The sequence below is a fragment of the Orcinus orca genome, chromosome 8 (genome assembly GCF_937001465.1).
Source record: "Orcinus orca chromosome 8, mOrcOrc1.1, whole genome shotgun sequence".
Classification (NCBI taxonomy): Eukaryota; Metazoa; Chordata; class Mammalia; order Artiodactyla; family Delphinidae; genus Orcinus; species Orcinus orca.
The window spans coordinates 35710162-35731196 of NC_064566.1; the positions used below are offsets into that span (position 1 = coordinate 35710162).

At 45.7% G+C, this 21035-nt stretch overlaps 1 protein-coding gene across 1 annotated transcript in view; it reads right to left on the reverse strand.

The window, feature by feature from the left end:
* Nucleotides 1–15893: 15893 nt before the first annotated feature.
* Nucleotides 15894–21035, reverse strand: part of SLC6A5 (solute carrier family 6 member 5) — a 55395-nt gene continuing 50253 nt past the window's right edge. Inside the window, exons 15-16 of the mRNA XM_049713508.1 lie at nucleotides 19417–19584; nucleotides 15894–16999 (exon numbers count right to left, since the gene is read on the reverse strand). Coding sequence (XP_049569465.1) covers nucleotides 16844–16999; nucleotides 19417–19584 — 324 coding nt within the window. The 3' untranslated portion in view covers nucleotides 15894–16843. The remainder of the gene's footprint in view (nucleotides 17000–19416; nucleotides 19585–21035) is intronic.

The window sequence follows — 21035 nt, forward strand, 5'->3', positions numbered from 1 at the left end:
GGCCGCCCCGCCCCCAGCCCGTCCCCCAGAGCGGGCGGCGGCACCCTGCTCGGGCCCCGGCCCCCGCTGCGGCTGCGCTCTCCTCGGAGCTGGAGCGGGAGCGCGGGGCTCGGCCACTCCGGCAGGTTGCGCTCGGCGCTGGGAGCGGCTTCCCCTCCGCTGCGAAGACCCGGGCGGACGGCGCAGCAGCCGCTACCACTCGGAGCACCGGAGCTGGAGTCCCAGGACCCGCGGGCAAAAGGGAGGAGCTGGAGGCGGAAGCACCCCTTCGGCTTCACGCTCTCCAGCCCAGACGAGCCGGCCTCGCCACCACCGCTGTCTCTGCCTCCGTGCCGCGCTGGAGACTGCAGAAGTTGCCCTAGTTCATCTTGGTCGAGACTGAGAACCGCGGAGCCCCCGCGGGTGGGTTTTTTTCCAGGGGGAATCCCGACCCAGGTGGCGCCAAAGAGCGCGCCCAGCCCCTCCCCGGAAAACAATTACTCGGGATTTGCTTAGGCAACTGGTTGGCGAGGGGCTAGTAGGGCACTGAGGGGAATGATGGCCGAGTCGCGGCTCGCCACCTGCACCTTCTGTCCCCTCTCCCCGGTGGGTCCCTCTGACTGGGTACACGCTTTGGAGGTTCAGGGAGAGGACGCTGAGGCAGGGGGCCCAGAAAAAGGGTCGCTGAACCCGAGCGAGCCACGGTGGGGTTTGGGGGGTCTACTTGCAAGCCTTCCGGTTCCGCAGGTCAGATGCTGCCACTTAGGGGAAATTCCTAACCTTTTTTTTTTTTTCTTGAGTGACTTTCTCGATGGTTTTGTCAAAAGCCATCATAGTCACTTTTAGGCCTGTCCTGCAGTCCCTCTGGGACCCTCCCGAGCACCATTACCCGGAGAGAAAAGCTGGGCTTTGTTTTAGGAGTGTGGGAAAGAACTCAAGTCCTCCTCCTTCTATGTGACCCCCTTCTGGAACGGAGCCTTCCCTAGAAATAGCTCCCAGGTTTGTCACACTTCCATCCAGGAATGTTATTTATAACTAGGATGCAGAGTCGTGAAATCAGACATGACAGAACCTTTGATTTGTACCAAATGAGCCTCACGTGATTTAAAACTCCTCCGCTTGCTCGCACTGGTCCCCTCTCCGAGTCCACCCCACACCTCTGATACTGGCAACAGGGATCCCAGAGAAGGAAAGGGAAACTTCTCTGAACACAACCCTCCCTTATTTCCCAGGAGACAATTCCAACGTTCCAGAATCCTCTTCACTAATAAGGATCTGCCCTTCTCACCTCTCGTGCCCCCTCTCACTGCCTGTACTCGTAACCCCTACATCGCTATGATCCCAGGATCCACCACTGAAGGTCACCAAACTTGCAACACAGTTTATTAAGAGAAGGTGTTTTTTTTTTTGTTTTTTGTTTTTCAAGTACGCGGGCTTCTCACTGCTGTGGCCTCTCCCCTTGCGGAGCACAGGCTCCGGATGCACAGGCTCCGGACGCGCAGGCTCAGCGGCCATGGCTCATGGGCCCAGCCGCTCTGCGGCATGCGGGATCCTCCCATGCGCATGCGGGATCCTCCCATGCGCATGCGGGATCCTCCCGGACCCGGGCACGAACCCGTGTCCCCCGTATCGGCAGGCGGACTCCCAACCACTGCGCCACCAGGGAAGCCCTTAAGAGGAGGTTTTATCTGCATACTCTTCTGATCTCTGCCCTATTTTTCTGGATATTTCTGTATGCAAGCCACTGTCCCACTAGGCCCTTTGCATTGTGGTCCCTTAGCAGATGAAAAAGGAAATGAACAAGAGATAAATTCCAGCTCCTACCAGCTGAAGTAGAAGAAGGGAAGCCAACAAAGAAGTGTACTGCCACTCCAAAGTTGAGTTGAAGGATTGAGGTAAACTGACGTCAAGGCTGAACTGATTCTCCATCTCTTCTGGGATCAGCTCCAGCCCAGAGGGGATCTGTCTGCCTTGACTCTCTCTGTGTGTTTTCATTACAGAGTCAGGACTTTTTCCTTCTACCTGGAGCATGTTACATTTAAAGCTAACATTAAAATCACACATCTTTCAGAAAATTGGATTCCCCAAGTTTAGTTGAGCCTAATGAACGAGAACTCCCCTACACCATGTTGTGTTGTGAGACCCATGCCCCCTGTCTCTCCACGGATTTTAAATACACCTCAGCAGGAGCAGCCCTTCGTGGCTTTGAACTGTTGTTTTAAAGGCCCTTTTATTGATCTCAGAAATCCTAGAAGTCACAGTGACCCCAACAAAGGGAAAAGGTAGTCTGAGTCAGACCTTTAGAGCTTTCTCTCTGTTAAAGCTTCTGTGTAATTAGTTGGTCCTGTGGGATGGAGCTTTTAGCATGTTCCATTAAAAAATAAAGCAAGGCATATGTTCTGTCAAAGCTTTGCAGCATCACATCCATTAGCAGTAACAAGTGTTAATCTTAACAAGGTCATAAATCTTCCTAGATAACTAAGTACTTCAATCTCCTCCTATAAATGCCTTTGAGTAGGGATTTGGAGTGTGTAGCCTAAGGTAACCTTTACAGAATTCATCTATCAAATTTCTGTGGTGTCAATTAAGGGACCACGTGGCTGTGATGTTGGGATCTTGCAATGGGATCCATGCTCAGTGAAAGCAGTGATGAGGCTTGGTTTACCCAATACCATATCTCAAGTCCACCCTGACCTTCTGCCCTTCTGAATGGCCTCCCTCCATGGTCTCTCCAGGAACCAGAGGCTTCCTTTGATCATACCTCTGCCTCTTCTTCCTGACCCCTAAATACTGGGGAGACTCAGGGCTCAGTCCCCAGTCCTCTTCTCTTCCAGCCACACTTACTCCTATGTGTTGCCATCCAGCCTCCTGGCTTTAACTACTATTTACACATGGATAATTCTCACATGCGTATCTCCAGTCCCCACCTCTCCTTTGAACCCCAGGCTTACATACCCAACTACCTATCAGGTGCCTTAATTGTAACATGGCCACATCATCAAAATTAAAAATATTTGTGCTTCAGAGGACATCATGACGGGTGAAAAGACAACCCACAGAATGGGAAACGAATTTTCAAGTCCTATATCTGATTGAAACTTGTATTTATTAAAAATTAGTATAACTCAATAGTAAAAGACAAGTAACCCAGTTTTGAAATGGGCAAAGGATCTGAATAGACGTTTCTCCAAAGAAGATATACAATCAGCCAGTAAACACATGAGAAGATACTCAGCATCATTAACGAGCTGGGAAACGCAGATCAAAACCACAATGAGGTATCACTTCACACCCACTCGGATGGCTAAAATCACAAAGCCAGATCATATGTGTTGACAAGGAAGTGGAGGAATTAGAACCTTCATATACTGCTGGTCGGCGAGAATGTAAAATTGTTCTTCGAACAGTTAAACGTAAAGTTACCATGTGACCCAGCAATTCTACCCCTGGGTACATACACAAGAACTGACAACATATGGCCACACGCTAAGTTGTACACAAATGTTCATAACAGCATTATTCATAATAGCCAAAAAGTAGAAACAGCCCAAATGCCCATCAGCTGATGACGAGTGGGTAAGTAAAATGCAGTATATTTACATAATGGAATATTATCCAGCAATAAAGAGGAATGAAGTACGGATACATGCTACAATAGGGATGAATCTTGAAAATATTATGCTGAGTGAAAGAGGCCAGTCACAAAGAACCACACGTCGTATTATTCCATTGATATAAAATGTCCAGAATTGGCAAACCCATAGAGACAGGAAGCAGATTCTTGGTCGCCTAAGGCAGGAGGAAGGGGGAGGAAGGCTTGGCGGGTGCCAGCTAAGGAACGCAGGGTTTACTTGGGGGGAAATGAAAATGTCCTAAAATTGATTGTGGTGATGGACGCAAACCTCTCACAGATATTCACAATATTCTAAAAGCCATTGACTTGTACACTTTAAATGGGTGAGTTGTATAATATGTGAATTGTATATCAATAAACCTGTTTTTAAAAAACTTTGTTAATGATCATGGAAAAAATTGTAATGTGGCCAGATGAGGACCTTTGATTTCCCCCCCCTCCAAACTCCCTTCCTGCTGCCTTCTAAGGAGATGGTACCAGCCTTCATCAGGTATTCCAACCAAATGACGTGGGGTCATCCTTGACTTGCTTTCCCTTAGACCTAAAGAAAAATCCCAAATCAGCTACTTCTCACCACCCTTCACTACTCCCACCTTCCTCCAATCCATGACTACCCCTTCCCTCGGCTACTGCCCTAGACTCTCAATCATTCTCTCAGCCTCCCATCTTGCCCCTGACAATTCAGCCATCCCTCAGCAGGCATAGTCTGCTTTTTAAAACATGTATCAGATCACGTTCCCTTGCTCAAAACTCCCCTGCATTTTTCCATCATATCTTGAAGAAATCCAAACATGTTACAAGGTCTCTGCCCACCTTCCCAGCTCTCTCTCCCTCTCCCCTTCATTCACTCCAGCATCTTGCTATTCCTCAAACATTCCAAGTTCACACCCTCCTCATGGTCTTTGTATGTGCTGCTTCCTCTGCCTGGAACATTCTTTCCATAAATCTTTGTGTGGTTCACTTTTTACCTGACTTACATCTCTGCTCAGATGTCAACTCCTCGGGGAGACCTGCCTAAAGAAGTTTCTCACTTCACGCCCATGGCTCTCTGTCTCCTAACCCTGCTTCATGTTTTTATAGTGCTTATTACTATCTGAAATATCAATTGATTTGTTGACATTTATTCTGTCTCCCCCCAGAGAATGCCACAAGTGTAGGATTTTCGTCTTCCTTGTTCACCGCCATATCTCTCTACCTAGAACAGTGCCTGGCACATTTTAGGAGCTCAATAAACCTTTGCTGAATGAATCAACGGATGTTCTCCCAGGAAGCAGCATAGAGAACTGACATTTCTCATTGACCATCACCAAGGCAACAGTAAGACTGCCATGTCCCACTGACCCTCAGAGCTGCTCCACTGCTGACTCTATGCAGGGCAGCGGATTCCAGAGAGGAAGAATGAGGAAGACTCCTTCTTAGTCCAAGGCTGAGAAACTCTCCATCTCATATACTGCCCTCCAGTCCCCCTCCATAAGTCACTCTCCTTTGTCCAAACAGCCTTCCAACTACCTTCATATTTATGGGTGCACAACACATTTCCTTGTAAAACTGGAGAGAATAGAGGATAGTGCTGTTATGGATAGGATTGTGTCCCCCAAAAAAGATACATTGAAGTCCTAATTCCCAGTGCCTATGAATGTGACCTTATTTGGAAATTGAGTCTTTACAGACATCATCAGGTGAAGATGAGGTCATTAGTGGGCCCTAATTCAATGTGACTGGTGTCCTTATAGGAAGAGGAAAATGCCATGTGAAGACAGAGATGTAACAGATGTCCGCGTGTGACAGGCAGACACTGAAGGGCTGCGAGCCAGAGAGTGCCTGGGGCCACCAGAAGCTGGAAGAGGGAGGGAAGGATCCGCCCCCTAGAGGCTTTGGAGAGAGCATGGACCTGCTAACACCTTGATTTCAGACTTCTAACCTCCAGAACTGAGAGAGACCAAATGTCTGTTGTTTTTAAGCCTTCCGATTTACAGTGCTTTGTAGCAGCCTTAGGAAACTAACACAAGTGCCAATTTGCTGACAGAGCCCAGGGAAGTGCAAAACCCCCAAGTTTCCTTCACAAACCCAGCAAGCCCCAAACTCTCTAGAACTATGCACGCCTGGACCTGGGTGGGTATTTTCATTTCCTGAAATGCACGTGCAATCGTAAAGAGAGGTAGAGTGAATATATTCACGCCCATACCTCTGTTTCAATATGAATATAAGAATTCTACACACAAAAAATGTATTCCCTACTCCAACTACTACAATCAATTTCAATGACATCCAGATTAGAGGGACCCATATTTTGTGAAGATAACTATTGTCCTTCTGTCTTGCAGCTTCAAACGCATTTTAGAACAAAGCTAGGTGTAAGTCCGCAGGAAGACATAGAAAAATCTGTACATAGACATATAGATAAAGGCATCTCATAATTCTTTTGGATGAAACTCTCCTAATCCATAAAATCAATAATCTGAGTTTTGAGTTTCTGAGGATAAGGACCAAGGTGTACACAATATCCAGGTTTTCAGTGTTATATAAGTACATGTCCATTCCTATAACCAGGGGAGAGCAGAAACCCTATCGTCTAACAGGCCCTAGAGGCAGACCTTGCCCCAACACTAACCAGAATGATAATGGCTCCATTTATTAAGTGTAACTAGGTGTGGGTTACTGAGCCAAGTGCTTTCTATGGATTTATTCCTCAAAGCAGCCCAATTAAGTAGGTGGGATTATTATACCCATTTTACAGATATGGAAACTGAGCCATTTGTCAAACGTATGCCCGAGCAAAGCTTCAAACCCAGACAGTAGGACTGCAGAATCTGTGTACTTAACAGTTGAGCTATACCGCTTCTCCTGGGCTAAAGCCTGTGGATTCAGTCTCCTTGTTGAGGTCCTGTGGGAGACTAATAATACAAAGCAGCCCTATTTCCTGCATGAGTTCTGACCAACCGAGAAATAAAAGAGTTAACAGGAGGCCAAACATGGCCTTTATGAATATAGAGACAGTGTTGGGAGAGCACAGCCTCGTGTGAAAGCCAGAACGGACTGGCCATCTGCCCTCCCTCCAGGCTGGACCTTGGCACAGCCACCTGCTCTCACTGATCAGGGTGGAGAGAGAAAGTGAAAGAGAGCTATTGAGAAATGAGGACCAGTGGCCATCCACCTCCTCTATAAAAGTGGAGAGAGTAGGGAGTGTAGTAAAGGGCCAGGAGGGTCTAAGGAAAATCCCTCACATGGAAACCAAAATACTGGGGAAGAAATGATCCTCTTGATCAACTCTCAAACTTTCCTCCATAAAGCCTCCTTCTACTGTCCCGTGGCCCTGGGCTGCCCACAAAGTGCTCACCCAGCCTTCTTTTCCAGGGCTGAAAATGCTCCTTTATGCCTGGTAGAAGGCCCATGTGCTCAACAGTGTCACCATCACTCTGCAGGAAAATTAGGAGGAAGGCATCCTTTTGTACTTACACTGAATTAGGGAAGATGGGGCATCCCTCACTAAAGTACCACATCAATGAGCTGGCCTGTTGACACAAAGCAATGAATATCTACTGGAGGAAATTCAGGCCGTGGGATACTATAATGGGAGAGGTATTTTTGAACAGGGATAGCCTGCTCTAGGTACTTTAGGCAACAACCTATCCCATCAATTCTTGAGACTGGCTCTGCCCATCTACAATACATAAAACAGAAATGGTCATTTCCAACGCTTTTAAGACTGCTTTCCAGAGTCACAGGCCATGAAAATTCTCCTCGCCAACAGAGTAACATTAAACTCTCCCACATCTCCCAGCGGTTCCTTGGGTCTCCTTCCAGTCAGCCCAGTTCATTTTATTACCTATATCAGTAAGGATTCTATCTGCCTTCATATAACAGGAAAAACTCCCAAGTAATAACTTACATAAGAGATGTTTAAGACTCTCTCAGGCAAAAAAAATATCCTAGAGTTGAATGAACCAGGTTTAATTTAGTGGCTCTATGAAGTCCACAGGGAGCCAGGCTCTTCCCAGATCTCTGCTCCATCATTCCTAGAACATAGTTCTTGCCCTCATGGCTCAGTATGGCTACTGGTACTCCAGCCATTAGATCCACATTCCAGACAGCAAATATGGAAGAGAATGAGAAGGAGAGGAGTATGCCTAGGAGCCCCATGTATCATTTCCACTCAAACTTCGGCAGAACCTAGTCACATGGTCACTCCCTATGTATCTGTTAGCTACTGCAGCATAACAAACACCACTAAATTTCAGTGGCATCCAACACTAAGCATTTACTCCCACACATCTGCAGGTTGGCGAGGATTCAGCTCATTCAGTCTCATTCAGGCATGTGTGCTTCAGGCTACAGTGGCTGGGCTGATCCCACTTCTCACAGCAGGTCTGTGTGTCAGCTGAATGACTCTGTCCCACATGTTAGGACATGTTCTTCTCATAGCACAGAGAGGATGTGAAAACAGGCCAGGTCTCCTAACGTCTAGACTCAAAACTGGCACACTGGCACTCCTGCTTACATGCTAGTAAAGTCGAGGGACAAGTACAATCCGTCCACGATGAGGACATAACCCCGGTGTGATTCGGATCGGGGTGAAGACAAGTAGAGCCGGTAGTCCATGTACCATACCTGGCTGCAAGGGAACTAGGGAACGTCATGTTTTGAATGGGTGACAAGCCTAGCTAAAGTCAGAAATGTTCCTGAGGAAGGCAAGAACAGAAGTTCAGAGAAATTCAGTCTCTGTGGCACTCCCTCACCTTGTTCCAGTTTTGCAAAATACCAATACTGGTCTAGCGCGAGTTCATCATCATTCTTACCCTCACCCCAAGACACACGGTGTAGAAGAAACACTCACCTGAAGGCAGGAAAAGAGAGGGACCGCACACCAAGACTGTCACAAGCCTACGCTTAGCAGTGCTCTCCACTTTCAAGCAAGTGGGGCAGAGTGATTTTTCTTTTTTTTTTATTATGGTCTCTTCTCAAAACCCACAGGCAAGAAAGATCAAATGCATACAACCTTGGAAGGTAGCACCCAAAGCTCTCTCGGTGCCTCTCTCCCCAACACCAGCATGGGATGCAGATGGCATGCAGTCTGGTTGCAAATGGTACAAATGAGTATCCCTCATAAATAACCACGGAATGCCTTAGCCTCCCCTTCCTGAGTGAGAGGAGAAAGCAGGAGGAACCGAGTAATGGGATAAGAACATCCAGGCTGTCCTGAGAATCCTGAGTCCCTCCTCAAAGCCCCACCCCTATCCCAGCACCTCCCCTGGACTCTGAGAATTTGCCAAGATCCAGAAACTAACATGGCAGCACCTGGCAGGGCAAGAGTCTCCAGGACCATGCTCCAGCCTCTGTCCCTATTGGCTGGTGTCATCTCCATGCTGATTGCTCACATTTTTAAGTATAACCGCTGATGGCCCCAGTCACATAAGTCAGAAAGGAGATTACCTGTAAACAGACCCCTATGTTTCTAGGTTTACGACCTTGTCTTGGTGTTTCTTCTAACATTTTGAAAAGGCTGGTTTCTTGCACAATCAAACCAGTGTTCTTGCCCCAGGTCTCTCCCCACTTCCACCGATCCTTGACACTGTGACCAGGTCAATATTCCGAATGCACAGATCTGACGATAACAGTAAACATCCAACGTTTATCTGTGGTGTTAAATTTGCACATACAGATTTTAACTTAATGCTCATAGCAATTGTGTGAGATGGGTATGTTTTCCAACTGTACCAGTAAGAAAACTGAGACTGTGCTAATAAGATATAGAGCCGGCACTTGAACTCGGGACAGTGCTTTGTCTCTGGCATCATGGATGCCTCTGCCAGGAGATATCTCTCCATGATTGAATAACCGTCCCCGGGAGCCTCTAAACTCTTCTTGTTGCCACTGAAGGCACCTGACTGTCAAGTCCTAAACTCTGTTTTCAGCCTTAGTTCTCACTTCCACAAGCATATGTGATGCTTTCCAATTTCGCCCACCACTCTTCCTTGAAAGAGTCCTATCCTCATACCATCACTCACTTGCTTTCATCCACCTGGGAAGCTCATCCTAATACCTTCCTCATGGTCAAAACCCTCCCCGTGTCCCTGTCTCCTGAAGTCCTGCCTAATCCTCTCAGCCAGAAGGAATTTCTTCCTCTGCATCCCCTCAGTATGTTCTTGTCCTAAATCCTGTGGCCACACTTGGTACTTGCCACCGTGTGTTATGGCAACGTGTGTACCTGTCTCAAAGCCCCACTCACTCTGAGTAACCTGGAGGGAGAGACCAAGTCTTACTCGTGTTTTTCCTACATGTTATAACACTGAGCTCTGTTCCTTGTACAGAGCCAGTACTCAGTATTTGCTCATTTGAATAAAAAATGCATTTATTACCTACTGTGTCACAAATTATTAGGTACTGGAACTATATTAACATCTTAACATAATTAAGACATTGAGTAGAGTGTAAAAATAAATACATGAGTGAATGGATCAATAATGATGAAAATGTGATTCTGTTTCAATGCTGATCCACACTCTATTCCAGATGTTATTTTCTCCTCATCCTACAAGCAACAGGAGAAGTTTTCTGCAAAAGGGAATGGGGCTGGGTTCCATGACGTACAATATGAAAATTCTCATAAAATTACAGATTACACTGAAAGGCAAGAAAGGAGCGGCCCAAACCACACACAGTCTCAGTTTATGCAGTAGAATGTGTAACTCAGAGAAGTAAATCCACTTTTGTCAAGTTGAGAAAGGCACGGGAGGAGCTTTCTCCTGTAAAAGGCTCCCATGGTGAACCTTTCAGACAGCGACTACCCACCCTCCTTGCATTGCCTTGTAAATCCAGTTCCCACAAAACAGACTGTCATAGAAGAATCTGTGTATCAGAGATGCTGGAATAAATGACCTTGGACTTCTATGCAGCTGTGAGATTCTGAAGGTCTGGCTCCAGGAGAGACATCTGAGGAGATGCAGGAAGGAGGCATGAACAAAAGCAGAGAACAAAGGGGCAGGAATGAGCTCCTTAGGAAAATAGCCACAAAGCCCAGGGGGAGGAATAGTCGCCAAACAAATGAAAACAAGATGAAAGGTTGGACGCAGGAAGCCAGGGGAGGTATCAGAGCAAACACCGTTAGCTCCTTCCAGAAAGATCCTTGTACCCTCTTTAACAGCCCAGAGTAGATCAACCTGCTACAGATGTGTGGGCGCTAAGCTTCCCACATTGCATTATACCCATTTAGGGAAAGACTGTTTAAAGGGGTACATACACATAGTACACTACTATATATAAACTAGATAACCAACAAGGACCCACTGTATATAGCACAGAGAACTGAACTCAATATTTTCTCATAACCTATAATGGAAAAGAATCTGAAAAAGAATATATATATACATACACATTCGTATAACTGAATCACTTTGCTGTACACCTGAAACTAACACATCATTGTAAATCAACTATACTTCAATAAAAAAAATAAATACCATAGGGCTATAAAAACACAACAGCGCATTTCCAAGCGAAATTCCATGGTGTCTGGGCTCTGCTTTGAAATACACCAAAGAAATAAAGTTTCAGTTCAGAGTGGGGAGAGGGATACATGAAATAAACTTGGACATGAGTTGATAATTGTTGAAACTGAGTGATGTGGACATGGGAGTTCATTTTTCCACACTCTCCACTTTTATATATATGCTTGAGAATTTTCCAGAAAAAGTTAAAACACAACTGAGCAAATACATCACAGGAAGGAAATCAAGGATGACAAGCCAGCACCAAATTCTGATGCCATGGAGCGTTCTTCTTTCAAGATGAGGTCTTCACTGAGTTTAGTATTTGCGGCTCCATCTGCCTGCTGAAGCACAGTATTATGGACAAGCCTGAGGGGGTGTGTGGAAGTCTCCTTACCACAGGATGGACACCTATGCCCGTGGCCTGGGGTTTGCAGCATCAGCTTCTGAGGGCATCTCTTTTCCCACCAAGAGCGGTGCAGCTCATGCCCATAGCCTGCCCACGTGGCAGCTGAAGTTGGAGGTGGAATGCAAGTGTCTGTGTTTATTGGAGGAGGACAGGGTCAAGCTTCCGGGTTAACATGATCAGACAGGAGTGTCCAGCTGCCAGTCTCTACACATGATACCAGAGCTCAGGGCCCCTCCCTGGGCAGGGAATGTGCGGGCTCCACACACTTAAAAGGAGAGGAATGACGTTTATTTGCTTGTGTGTCGGTTTAATATGGGTAGTCTTTCTGCTAAGCTCTGTGTTCCATGAGCTCTGGGACTGTTTTATTTTTTATTCAGTGTTGCTTGGGGTCTGACTCAGTGGAGGAGCAACGTAAATGTTTGCAGAACTGAAATAAAGTTGAATTGAAGACTGACAAAATGGTCGTTAAAACACACCCAAGGATTTAACTTGCCCAATCCTTCTGTTCAGATTCACTCAGATCCTCTCTCCCTCCCTCTCTCTCCTTCCCCAGGAGGGATGATTAGTGTATTCCGATGGCTAAGAATATAACAATTTCATTGATATTTGTTTCTGCAGCAGTGCAATATCTCATTTTCCCAAGAAGGCAGTTTTCCATTTCTGTTCCAGGTTTCTCCCAACAAAACAGATCAATCCTGGGAATACCTGAAGGCCACTTGTTAAGAAAGAAAGAATGTGGGTAACGGGTTTGAAATAGACACAATTCTGTAATCATCAGGTTAAACACTGACATTTATTTAGGGTTTTGTGAACTCATACATTATTAGGATAAATTCTAATTTATATCAGTATATAATAGGCAAATATATAATACCATAAATTGCATTGGTACACATAAATACAAAATTTGAGGTAGGGCCTCAAGAATAATGACTTCTTAAATGAATAATGCACAGTATATAATATGTACTCTATAAGATATATATATATATATGATGCATCATTTATAACGTAATATATTTTCTTCAAGTACAGTTAATGAAAAAATATAAGGACCTGATTACGGAACATATCTTTATTCATAGGCGACAGGACCATGTAAGGTGCCTGCATTTAGGACATTAGCCAAGTACACAATTTAAGAATAAACCTATTCCATGATAGGTCCATATAAAGTGCAAAAAAAGACCAAAAAAATGAGAGACAAAACAGCTCCTAGTCAGTTACTAGGTATCACCCTAACAATAAAATACACCTATAAGGCAAATGGTTACCTGAAGATGTATTTAACCCATAGCAGGTAAATCAAACCACTGCTTGCTCTTCAGAGGCGATGAACGCCCAATCCGAGAACCCTTCCTCTTTCGCTGCAGGCTGCTCAGAGGTGACCCGAGCAGAGACCACAATTCAAAATGACTTGGCCTTTCTGTACAGTTGAAGCAAAATCCAGGAAAGATAGGAAGCTTCACTTTTGCAAATCCTAGGGCCACTTTGCAGAAAAATTAGTATCAAGATTAAATCACCCAAACCTTTGCTCCCAGCCTGGAGGTTTTCTGCGTGATACCTGGTATGAAACATAGGTAACGCTCATGCCACTCGTTGGCCTTGGTCTTTATTTCTCTGCAAGATAACCTACCGCCCAGCCTGCCCTTGCTCGAGTCATCTGCCTCAGAGAAGCGTGTCACAGACCCAAATCCAAGTGCAGCAGCAGTAGGATCGTGCCATCACACCTACGTTAAGTAACAGTTATTGTGCAAGTCTCTGAGAAGAGAATGATGACCGATACCGATAGCCAAGGGAACAAAGAGGAAAGAAAAATAGCTTAATTTTAGGCATGGGCAAACCATGCTGACAGGTTAAGGTTATCAGGAAGCACTGAGGCACATGTAGATAACAAAATTAGAACTTAATTAAAGGAAAACTCCACTCCAGTGCAACATTAGCAAAGACAACCCCAGTCTTATCCATTTCCGGGTCATTGCGTTCAGTGTCCTTTTAAAGTGCCACTCACTGAAAAACAAGTTGATTCCATTTCTGACATACTAAAAACACATTGGAAATTTCAAAGACGTTGAGGTCGTCGAGATTTTGCATTGACCACAGATTTCATGCAATAAATAAATATAAAAGAAAAAGAGAAAAAAGACCAGACTGGACACATTTGTACGTGGCAAACACACAGCCTTGAAGAGATTAAAAGTTACTAATATGCAAGACAAATGTTTGCATAAGAAGCCACAACACCAATTGTTAAGACATATACATTTTTTTCTCCTTTAAGGATATTACAGCGTTACTGTTTTTAACATATGGCTTTTTTTTTTCCTCTGGATGGGTTTCTGGCATTTGTTGGTATTAGGAAATAATCTCACAAGTGGAAAATACCCCACCATTCTGCACAGTGAACGAATGAAAGTCTTTCCTCAGCAACTCGGTTTTTGCCTCAGTTTGAAGGGGAAATCTCAAGTGGTACCTTACGACAATGCTGCTCATTTTATTTTTATTCGTTCATTTTATTCCCTTCCACTTGACTGTGCATTTTAATAGCATGGAAACATCCATCTGGTCATACGCATCTCAGCTCTTAGCGTCCCAGCCAAGTCTAGGGGACGTGCAGCATGAGTAGATTGGTGATGACTAGAAACAGCTCAGATACTGAACACATCTCTGACAAGGAAAGCCTCAAAAGTTAAACACGACTGTAGAAACTGGCAAAACTAAACTCACAAGGTAACTATTTCCAGATAAGCTTAGAACCTTCCACCTTTAAGGAAACTGTACATAAAACTTGAAAGTTGTAGGAAAAAGAAAAAAAAACAAAAACCCAGCTGCTCAGGGAACAGGTCCTGGGTCTTAACTGGACAAATTGTAATGAATACAGATGTCGCTGCCCCCAAATGCAAAACACACTAGCTAGTGAGGCTGTCCCCATTCTGACAATTAAGTTAACTTGCAGTGTGTACAAAACAAATCTGGCAGCATCCATGAGTTTTTTCCCCCTTTCTTTTAATCACAACAGCAATAATTAACAGAAACTGGGTTGGCATCCAGCATCAGACTCAAGTTTTAGCCAAGAGGCAAGAGAGGAAAGCCAAAAACCACTCATCCTGACACAAATGTACCAGTCCTATGGGAGAATGCTAATTGATTTCAGCTCTCTTCTTCAACCTTCAAATGGGAAAGGCTGCAGAACATTTCCAAACCTAAGTTAGTGCTTCCTTCCTCTCCCACCTCATCAGATATCAACTAGAGAGGCTAATTTTTGGTACCACTATGCAGAATCTGCTACAGCAAAGAGGGCTTCTCTACAATATGGCTTTCTTGGGGAAACCAGTGTTAATGGCAGACAGGTCACTATGGGAAACACTGGGACAGGGGAAGCCACAACTCAGCTTCCTAAAGCTAAGTCTAGGGGAAGCTTAGGATTCAGTCTCTGTGATGGATTCTAGTAAGTTCTAGCTTTGGGAGGTAAGCAGAAGAAGAGAACGAGGAGGGGGAAGAACAAACGTGCCCTGCAGACAAAAGAGATGAAAAACCTAAAGTTCGAAACCCATCTTTGTTTCCTTTTCTGAAAGTTTCCACAGGCTGCTCTCGAAAACCGGAAGTTCACGTCAGTGCCGGCAAATGACAACAATATTTGCCCCAGAAAAGGGAGAGCTCAGTAAGATGAGTTGAGATTTTCCTTTTTCCTTAACAAATGAAGTCATTTTTTAAAAAGTGTTACTTTAAGGTCTATTGTTGCGTTTCATTACTGTTCAACAGGATGAAAATGGCACACCAGTATACAAGATTTGAACTGAAAACTTTGCCTGAGACCCTGTAATATGAAGACAAACAAATAAGAAAATTATTGAAATGGTCTCCCCTAAGGAAACAATTTTAGGTTTAGATATTATCACTGTAAGGGAAAAAAAAAACAAACGCAGGCTACACTATCCTACACTCACCATCTCTACAGTGATTAATAAGATATTTATAAAGACAGAAAACACCACTGCGAGTACACACTACGTGAACACATATCACATTATAGAAATCTCATATATGTATGTTCAGGATACAAGAAGATAATAAAGGTTACGGCTTCACCAACCTCTGCGGACTTATGATTCGCTCTCATTAGAGTGTGGTTATGAGTACTGTGAATTGGGAACTCTTACAATTGAATTAGCTAAATGTAGTCTTAAAAGCTATAGCTTTAATTAGCTCACTTGCTACTGACCTAACCTGTACCTATCAGAAATCTCTGTAAATACAGTGACCTAAATGTACTACCAGTGCAGTGAATATTGTGGTCGCTTTCTCTTCAACTCTCCATTTCTTTGATTCTATGGCCACAATCGGCATTGACTGTGAATGAAAAAATGAAGAGTAAAAACCCAAGACATTATGTTTTTTAAGAGTTTGTGTCTTATATATATAATATATAGACAGAACCGGGGTAAGTCTTGTTTTCCCAGAGGCTGAAAGACAAGGTAGCTACAGCTCATAGAAAGACATTTAGAAGAGAAGAAACATGGAAGGGTGACATTGAACCACAGTGCTAGACGTCATGGAGAAACAAAAAGGGCACTCTGCTATGAATGTACAACTTTGGGCACAAATACAATGCAGAGGTGGGGGAAAGGATCCAAAGAATTCACAAATATGGTTATTCCAACAAAAGACAACTGAGGGGAGAGAACCAACTCTTCGCTGAGATTTGCAGTTTGCAGAGAGAAAGCATCTGAGTCCTTGGTACACTTGAGACAGTTGGTCCAGATGAAGGAAACAGAGCCCCAATCATGAATGGAAATGGGAACTTCACCACCTCGGGGGTGTCCAAATCCACCGGCTCGTCTTACTCAAAACCATTTTCTGACCACTGCTGACCCTCCAAAGGTACCCAGTCCTGAACTTTGGGTGTCGGAATGAAATCACTACGTTGCTCAGATGAGTCCAAACTAACGGTCTGGTTATCCTGCCATCCTGCTGCATAAGCCTGACCGGCACCACCAGTGACAACCACAGAGGTCGCTTCTCTACGGACCAGCGCACGCACATCTACTTGAGACTTCGCTGGAAAGCACTCCCCTAGTTGATTTGAGCCTGCGGGGTAAACCCCACCAGAAACTGACAGCATGGACACAGGCAAACCGCTCTTCAAGTGGTCCATCTAGCTCCTGGCTACAGCATGCGACACTATGTCCTACTTTTCTAAGTCACCACTCTCGTGCACGGGTATGAACCGAGATGTGGGGAGAGAGAAGAAGAAAAATGGGAAGAGAGCTGGGGAAAACACTAGGGGAAGGCAGAGAGCAGAAACGGAATCAAGTCTGGGCCACCCATGCCATCGGACTAGCACTGGGTACCCAGTTCCAAATCCTTCACTGGCAGTTTGAGTCCCAGGGAAGAGGTTCCCAAGGGGTCGATCATGTTCTTGTAACGCTCCCCACGGTGCTGAGCTAAGAAGGGGCCCCAGTCCGGCTGCGGCGAGCACACCAACTTCAGCCTCTGCAAAGAAGCCAAAGACACACAGGGTCACAGAAGCAAAGCACCCTCTTCCCCCAGGCACCACCCACCCATCCCCAAACTGCGTGTGACCACATTCGCCAGAACGCCTCCTGGAACCAAGAGGTCCCCCACCAAGAGAAGCAGTTAGGAAGATCAGCCCCATTAATTAACAAGGCCAGGGATGCAGTTAAGAGGAGACTTAGTTCAGTTCACTGGAAATTATTTATATCACCCTGCAAGCAATATTACAGTTGCCCAGGGTTTGCCTTGCACAAGATTAATAGAGAATAAAGGGCCCAGATTTTAATTATACATTTTTCCCCTCCAAATGGAGAGGATCTACAAGCTGCTCTCTCCACTGCCAAATGCAGTCTGCAAAGGACATGTACTCACTTTTGTTCTGTAGCCTCAACAGTGAGTTGTTATATCAAAATAATTGGATTTTGTTTAGCATATTTCCCCAAAGTATATAAATGGCCAGAAAAAAACCCTCAACCACAAAGATACACTGCCAGGAGTGAGCAAAGATTTTAATTATCTGTTGACAAAAATACACGCTTCTGACTTGGTTCAGAAGTGTGGGTTCTTGCAGGCAAGCTAAAAATAATGGGAATGTCTCTAATCCGTCAACTGAACCTTTCATGGAAAACATAATTTGACTGGAGCATTTTCTAGAAAAAGGAAAGAAAACATATTTCTGACTACATAAGAGGGAACAGGTATGTGTTTATTACCTATTAAAGTGAAGATGCTTCTTACAGCTGTTAGTTTAATCTCCCCTTAATCATCAGTTTGCAACCTTCGTGTCCCGTACCAACCATAATAAATGTATATTGCCGACTCATCAGTTTAGAGGATTTCAGCCTAAGACAAAAGTAGCAGAGGCTAAAGCAGCTTCTGTTCAGAGGGACAGAGATTTCTGGGTCAGTGGGTAGGAGGTCCATCCGAGGCTCGGGCAAGCCATCCCTGGCGGTGAGAGGGCTGAGTCAATTTACCTTAAGGAGATAACAATTTCCTGAGGATGGAAACTGGAACACTGCTTCAGTAAGAAGACTCCTGCATCTCCCTTTGTCAACTCTGCCTCCATCTTTAGTCCAATAAAAAACAAAGGCCAGGGCTTCCCTGGTGGCGCAGGGGTTGAGAGTCCGCCTACCGATGCAGGGGACACGGGTTCGTGCCCCGGTCCGGGAAGATCCCACATGCCGCGGAGCGGCTGGGCCCGTGAGCCATGGCCGCTGAGCCTGCGCGTCCGGAGCCTGTGCTCCGCAACGGGAGAGGCCACAGCCGTGAGAGGCCCGCGTACCGCAAAAAAAACCCACAAAAAAAACCCCCACAAAGGCCACCTCCTCATCGCGTGGACATGTGTGTAAGGCGTTTACTCACATGCTCTATTCCCATCTGCTTCTCCCCTCCCGAGCCTGCGAGAGATGCTCCAGGGCCCTCTCCTCCTCAATCTGGCTGACCAAGAGCAAACCCCACCCAGCTGTTCTTCACTACCCTCATCAGCAGGTGTTTCTTTGCCTGAGTCTAATGCAATGCCTCTCAAGCTTGAATTTGCATCAGAATCACCTGGGGGCTCGTTAAACAATGGACGCCAGAGTCCTACTTCCCTGAGAGTCTAGTTCAGCGGAGCAGAGCTGGAGCCCGATCGTTTGCATTTCCATAGTCCCTGGGCCAGACCAAAATGGCAGCTCTCTGGACCGCCAAGGCAAGGCAGTGCCGATCTCTTCCTAACACGTCTGAGCACGTGATTTCTCATGAATAACAAAAGCCTGACCACACTTCACTGGTGGCTCAGCAAGTGGCAGTCCCCTTACCATCCTCTCTGGAGTGAGGGTGGGGAGTTTTTTGCATTAGAAATGGGAAATGGGTCCAGCAAGGGACTAACCGACAAAGACGACCAACATGCTTTATACCAGGCATGCCCTGGACCTTTCATTACATCCTTCGGGGATGGTGACATTTTAATCGGCTTGGACCCCTCAGCCATGCCTAACACAGGCATAGCAGGAAGGGGGAGTGATTTTAAACGTAATCGTAATAGGTGTTCGGGGGGAGGCACCTCGTACAGAGAGGAACGTCAGGAAAGGGGGAATCTGATGTGTGGTTAAAAACCAAACACTGGGATTTAAGCTCTGGATGAGGGGAGAGGAGGGGGAAGCACCAGGAGAGAGGCGACACTCTGATCGTTTATTCCCCAGAGCCACTGCTCAGCCACTGGACTGGCTGAGTCCCTCCATTAGAGGACTAATACATAATAAAAATGGGTTTAATAGAAACGGTAGCAACTGTAACCACTTAATCACCATGTCTCCCCTTAGAATAAGTTCACCAAATCTTTTGTTTTTTTAAAGCACAGAGCTCTCGGAGCTTCTGCCCTGGGAGGGGACGGCAGGAGAGGGAGCTGATACAATTACCTCGATAAATCTGCCAGGAGCCAGATGCATTTTTATCACAAACATAATCGGGATCCAGATAACGGAACAGGCGAGCATTAGCCATCCGAGCACCATGGACCAGTTAGGGTAGCGGTAAGAGCCATAGGTCATGGGCTCCCACTGGTAAAAGCTGAAGCAAAGGATAAACTGGGAAGAAAAGAGAAACACACGTGTTAGGGTGGGGATGTGAAGTATGCCTTCAACAGTCATGGACTGGTCGCCTGCTGTGAGTTGGCTGCTTCTTTGTCTATCACCTCATTTTACCCCAATAACGGCCCTGAAAGGGAAGTATTATTACTTCATTTTCTAAATGAAGAAACTGGATTTCACACAGATGAACGTGACACACACTGAGCCGCTGATGCTGCGTTCGCCATCCCATAAAAACTGAGCAATGCATATGGGTGTCTATACACAGACTGGCTGAGAGGACGATTTTAAAGGCTATACACCGAGGTGACGGAGGGGTAGAGGCAGGAGAGGGGATGGTGGGTGTTTTTAAGGAGAGGGGTGTCTCTACTGTCTATAATGGATAATCAAGCTTTTGTTACAAGGAAAAAATCCATTAGATTAATGTGAAAAATGAATAAAATCTACTTTGCTTTCACCTTGAATGGGGAAGAGCCCATCTGCAGGAGCCGCCTCTAAGGCCGGCTGAGAGGTCCCCAAGCAGTGGCTGAGCAGGAAGTTTGGTCCTGTAATCAGCTGTGGGACAAAGAGAGTGGAGGCCCAGCCCACCCCTCAACTGATGCGAGGTGAACGGGCCTCGTCAGCAACCCGTGAGCCGAGAGGCCGGGGACGGGCAGGCTAATCCCAGCTCTACCACTAATTGGCTGAGGGACCTGTACGTCTCAGACTTCCCTGCTATATAACAGATCCACTTCACACCAGGTACACAACACAGGGATTTTCTGGGAACAACAGTCTGGTATTTACTCAGGAGCCCCCCCGTTTTCCCCCATCACCGCACACTTTGGCTGGCAACAGTGATGCGAACCCTCTGAAGTCTTAGTGCAGCTGAGGAGGAACAAGGCGACAGATATGCTGGAAAAAGAGGCACCGAAAAGGACAGAAGAGGGGTCCTAACGCTCTAGTCAAGCCTCTGCTGGGGGAGGGGGCACCGCCCTCAGAAAATTGAGTTCTTCCCTGTATTCATCCCGCCTATGCCAGCCTCCGCCTAGAACAATGTACCTGCCTAAGTCCTTCCCTCCTCCCCAGCTCTCTCATTCTATCTTAAGCAGTAAAAGAACTGCCTGAAAATGATTAGAGGGAATTATGTCAGGCGAGATAATATATGGAAGTGTTTGGGGAAAGTGTGAAGGCTTAGACAAATGTAAGGCATCTGCCTGATTGCTGTAAAGCCCAGGCTGCCGGGGCAAGTGATTATTTCAATGCAACAGCAGTTCAGTATGTGGATTCGAAGCAACATGAGACTGAAGACAGTGGTTGAGAAAACTGCTCCTATAAGAGATATCTCCTCTAGGCCCCCTTTTAAATATCGGCCCCTAGAGTTACAAGCTTTATTAACCAGTCTGTTGGAAGCATGGCCTCATGTAATTATGGTAAGTTGCTCCATTTCATTTACTATATAAACAGCA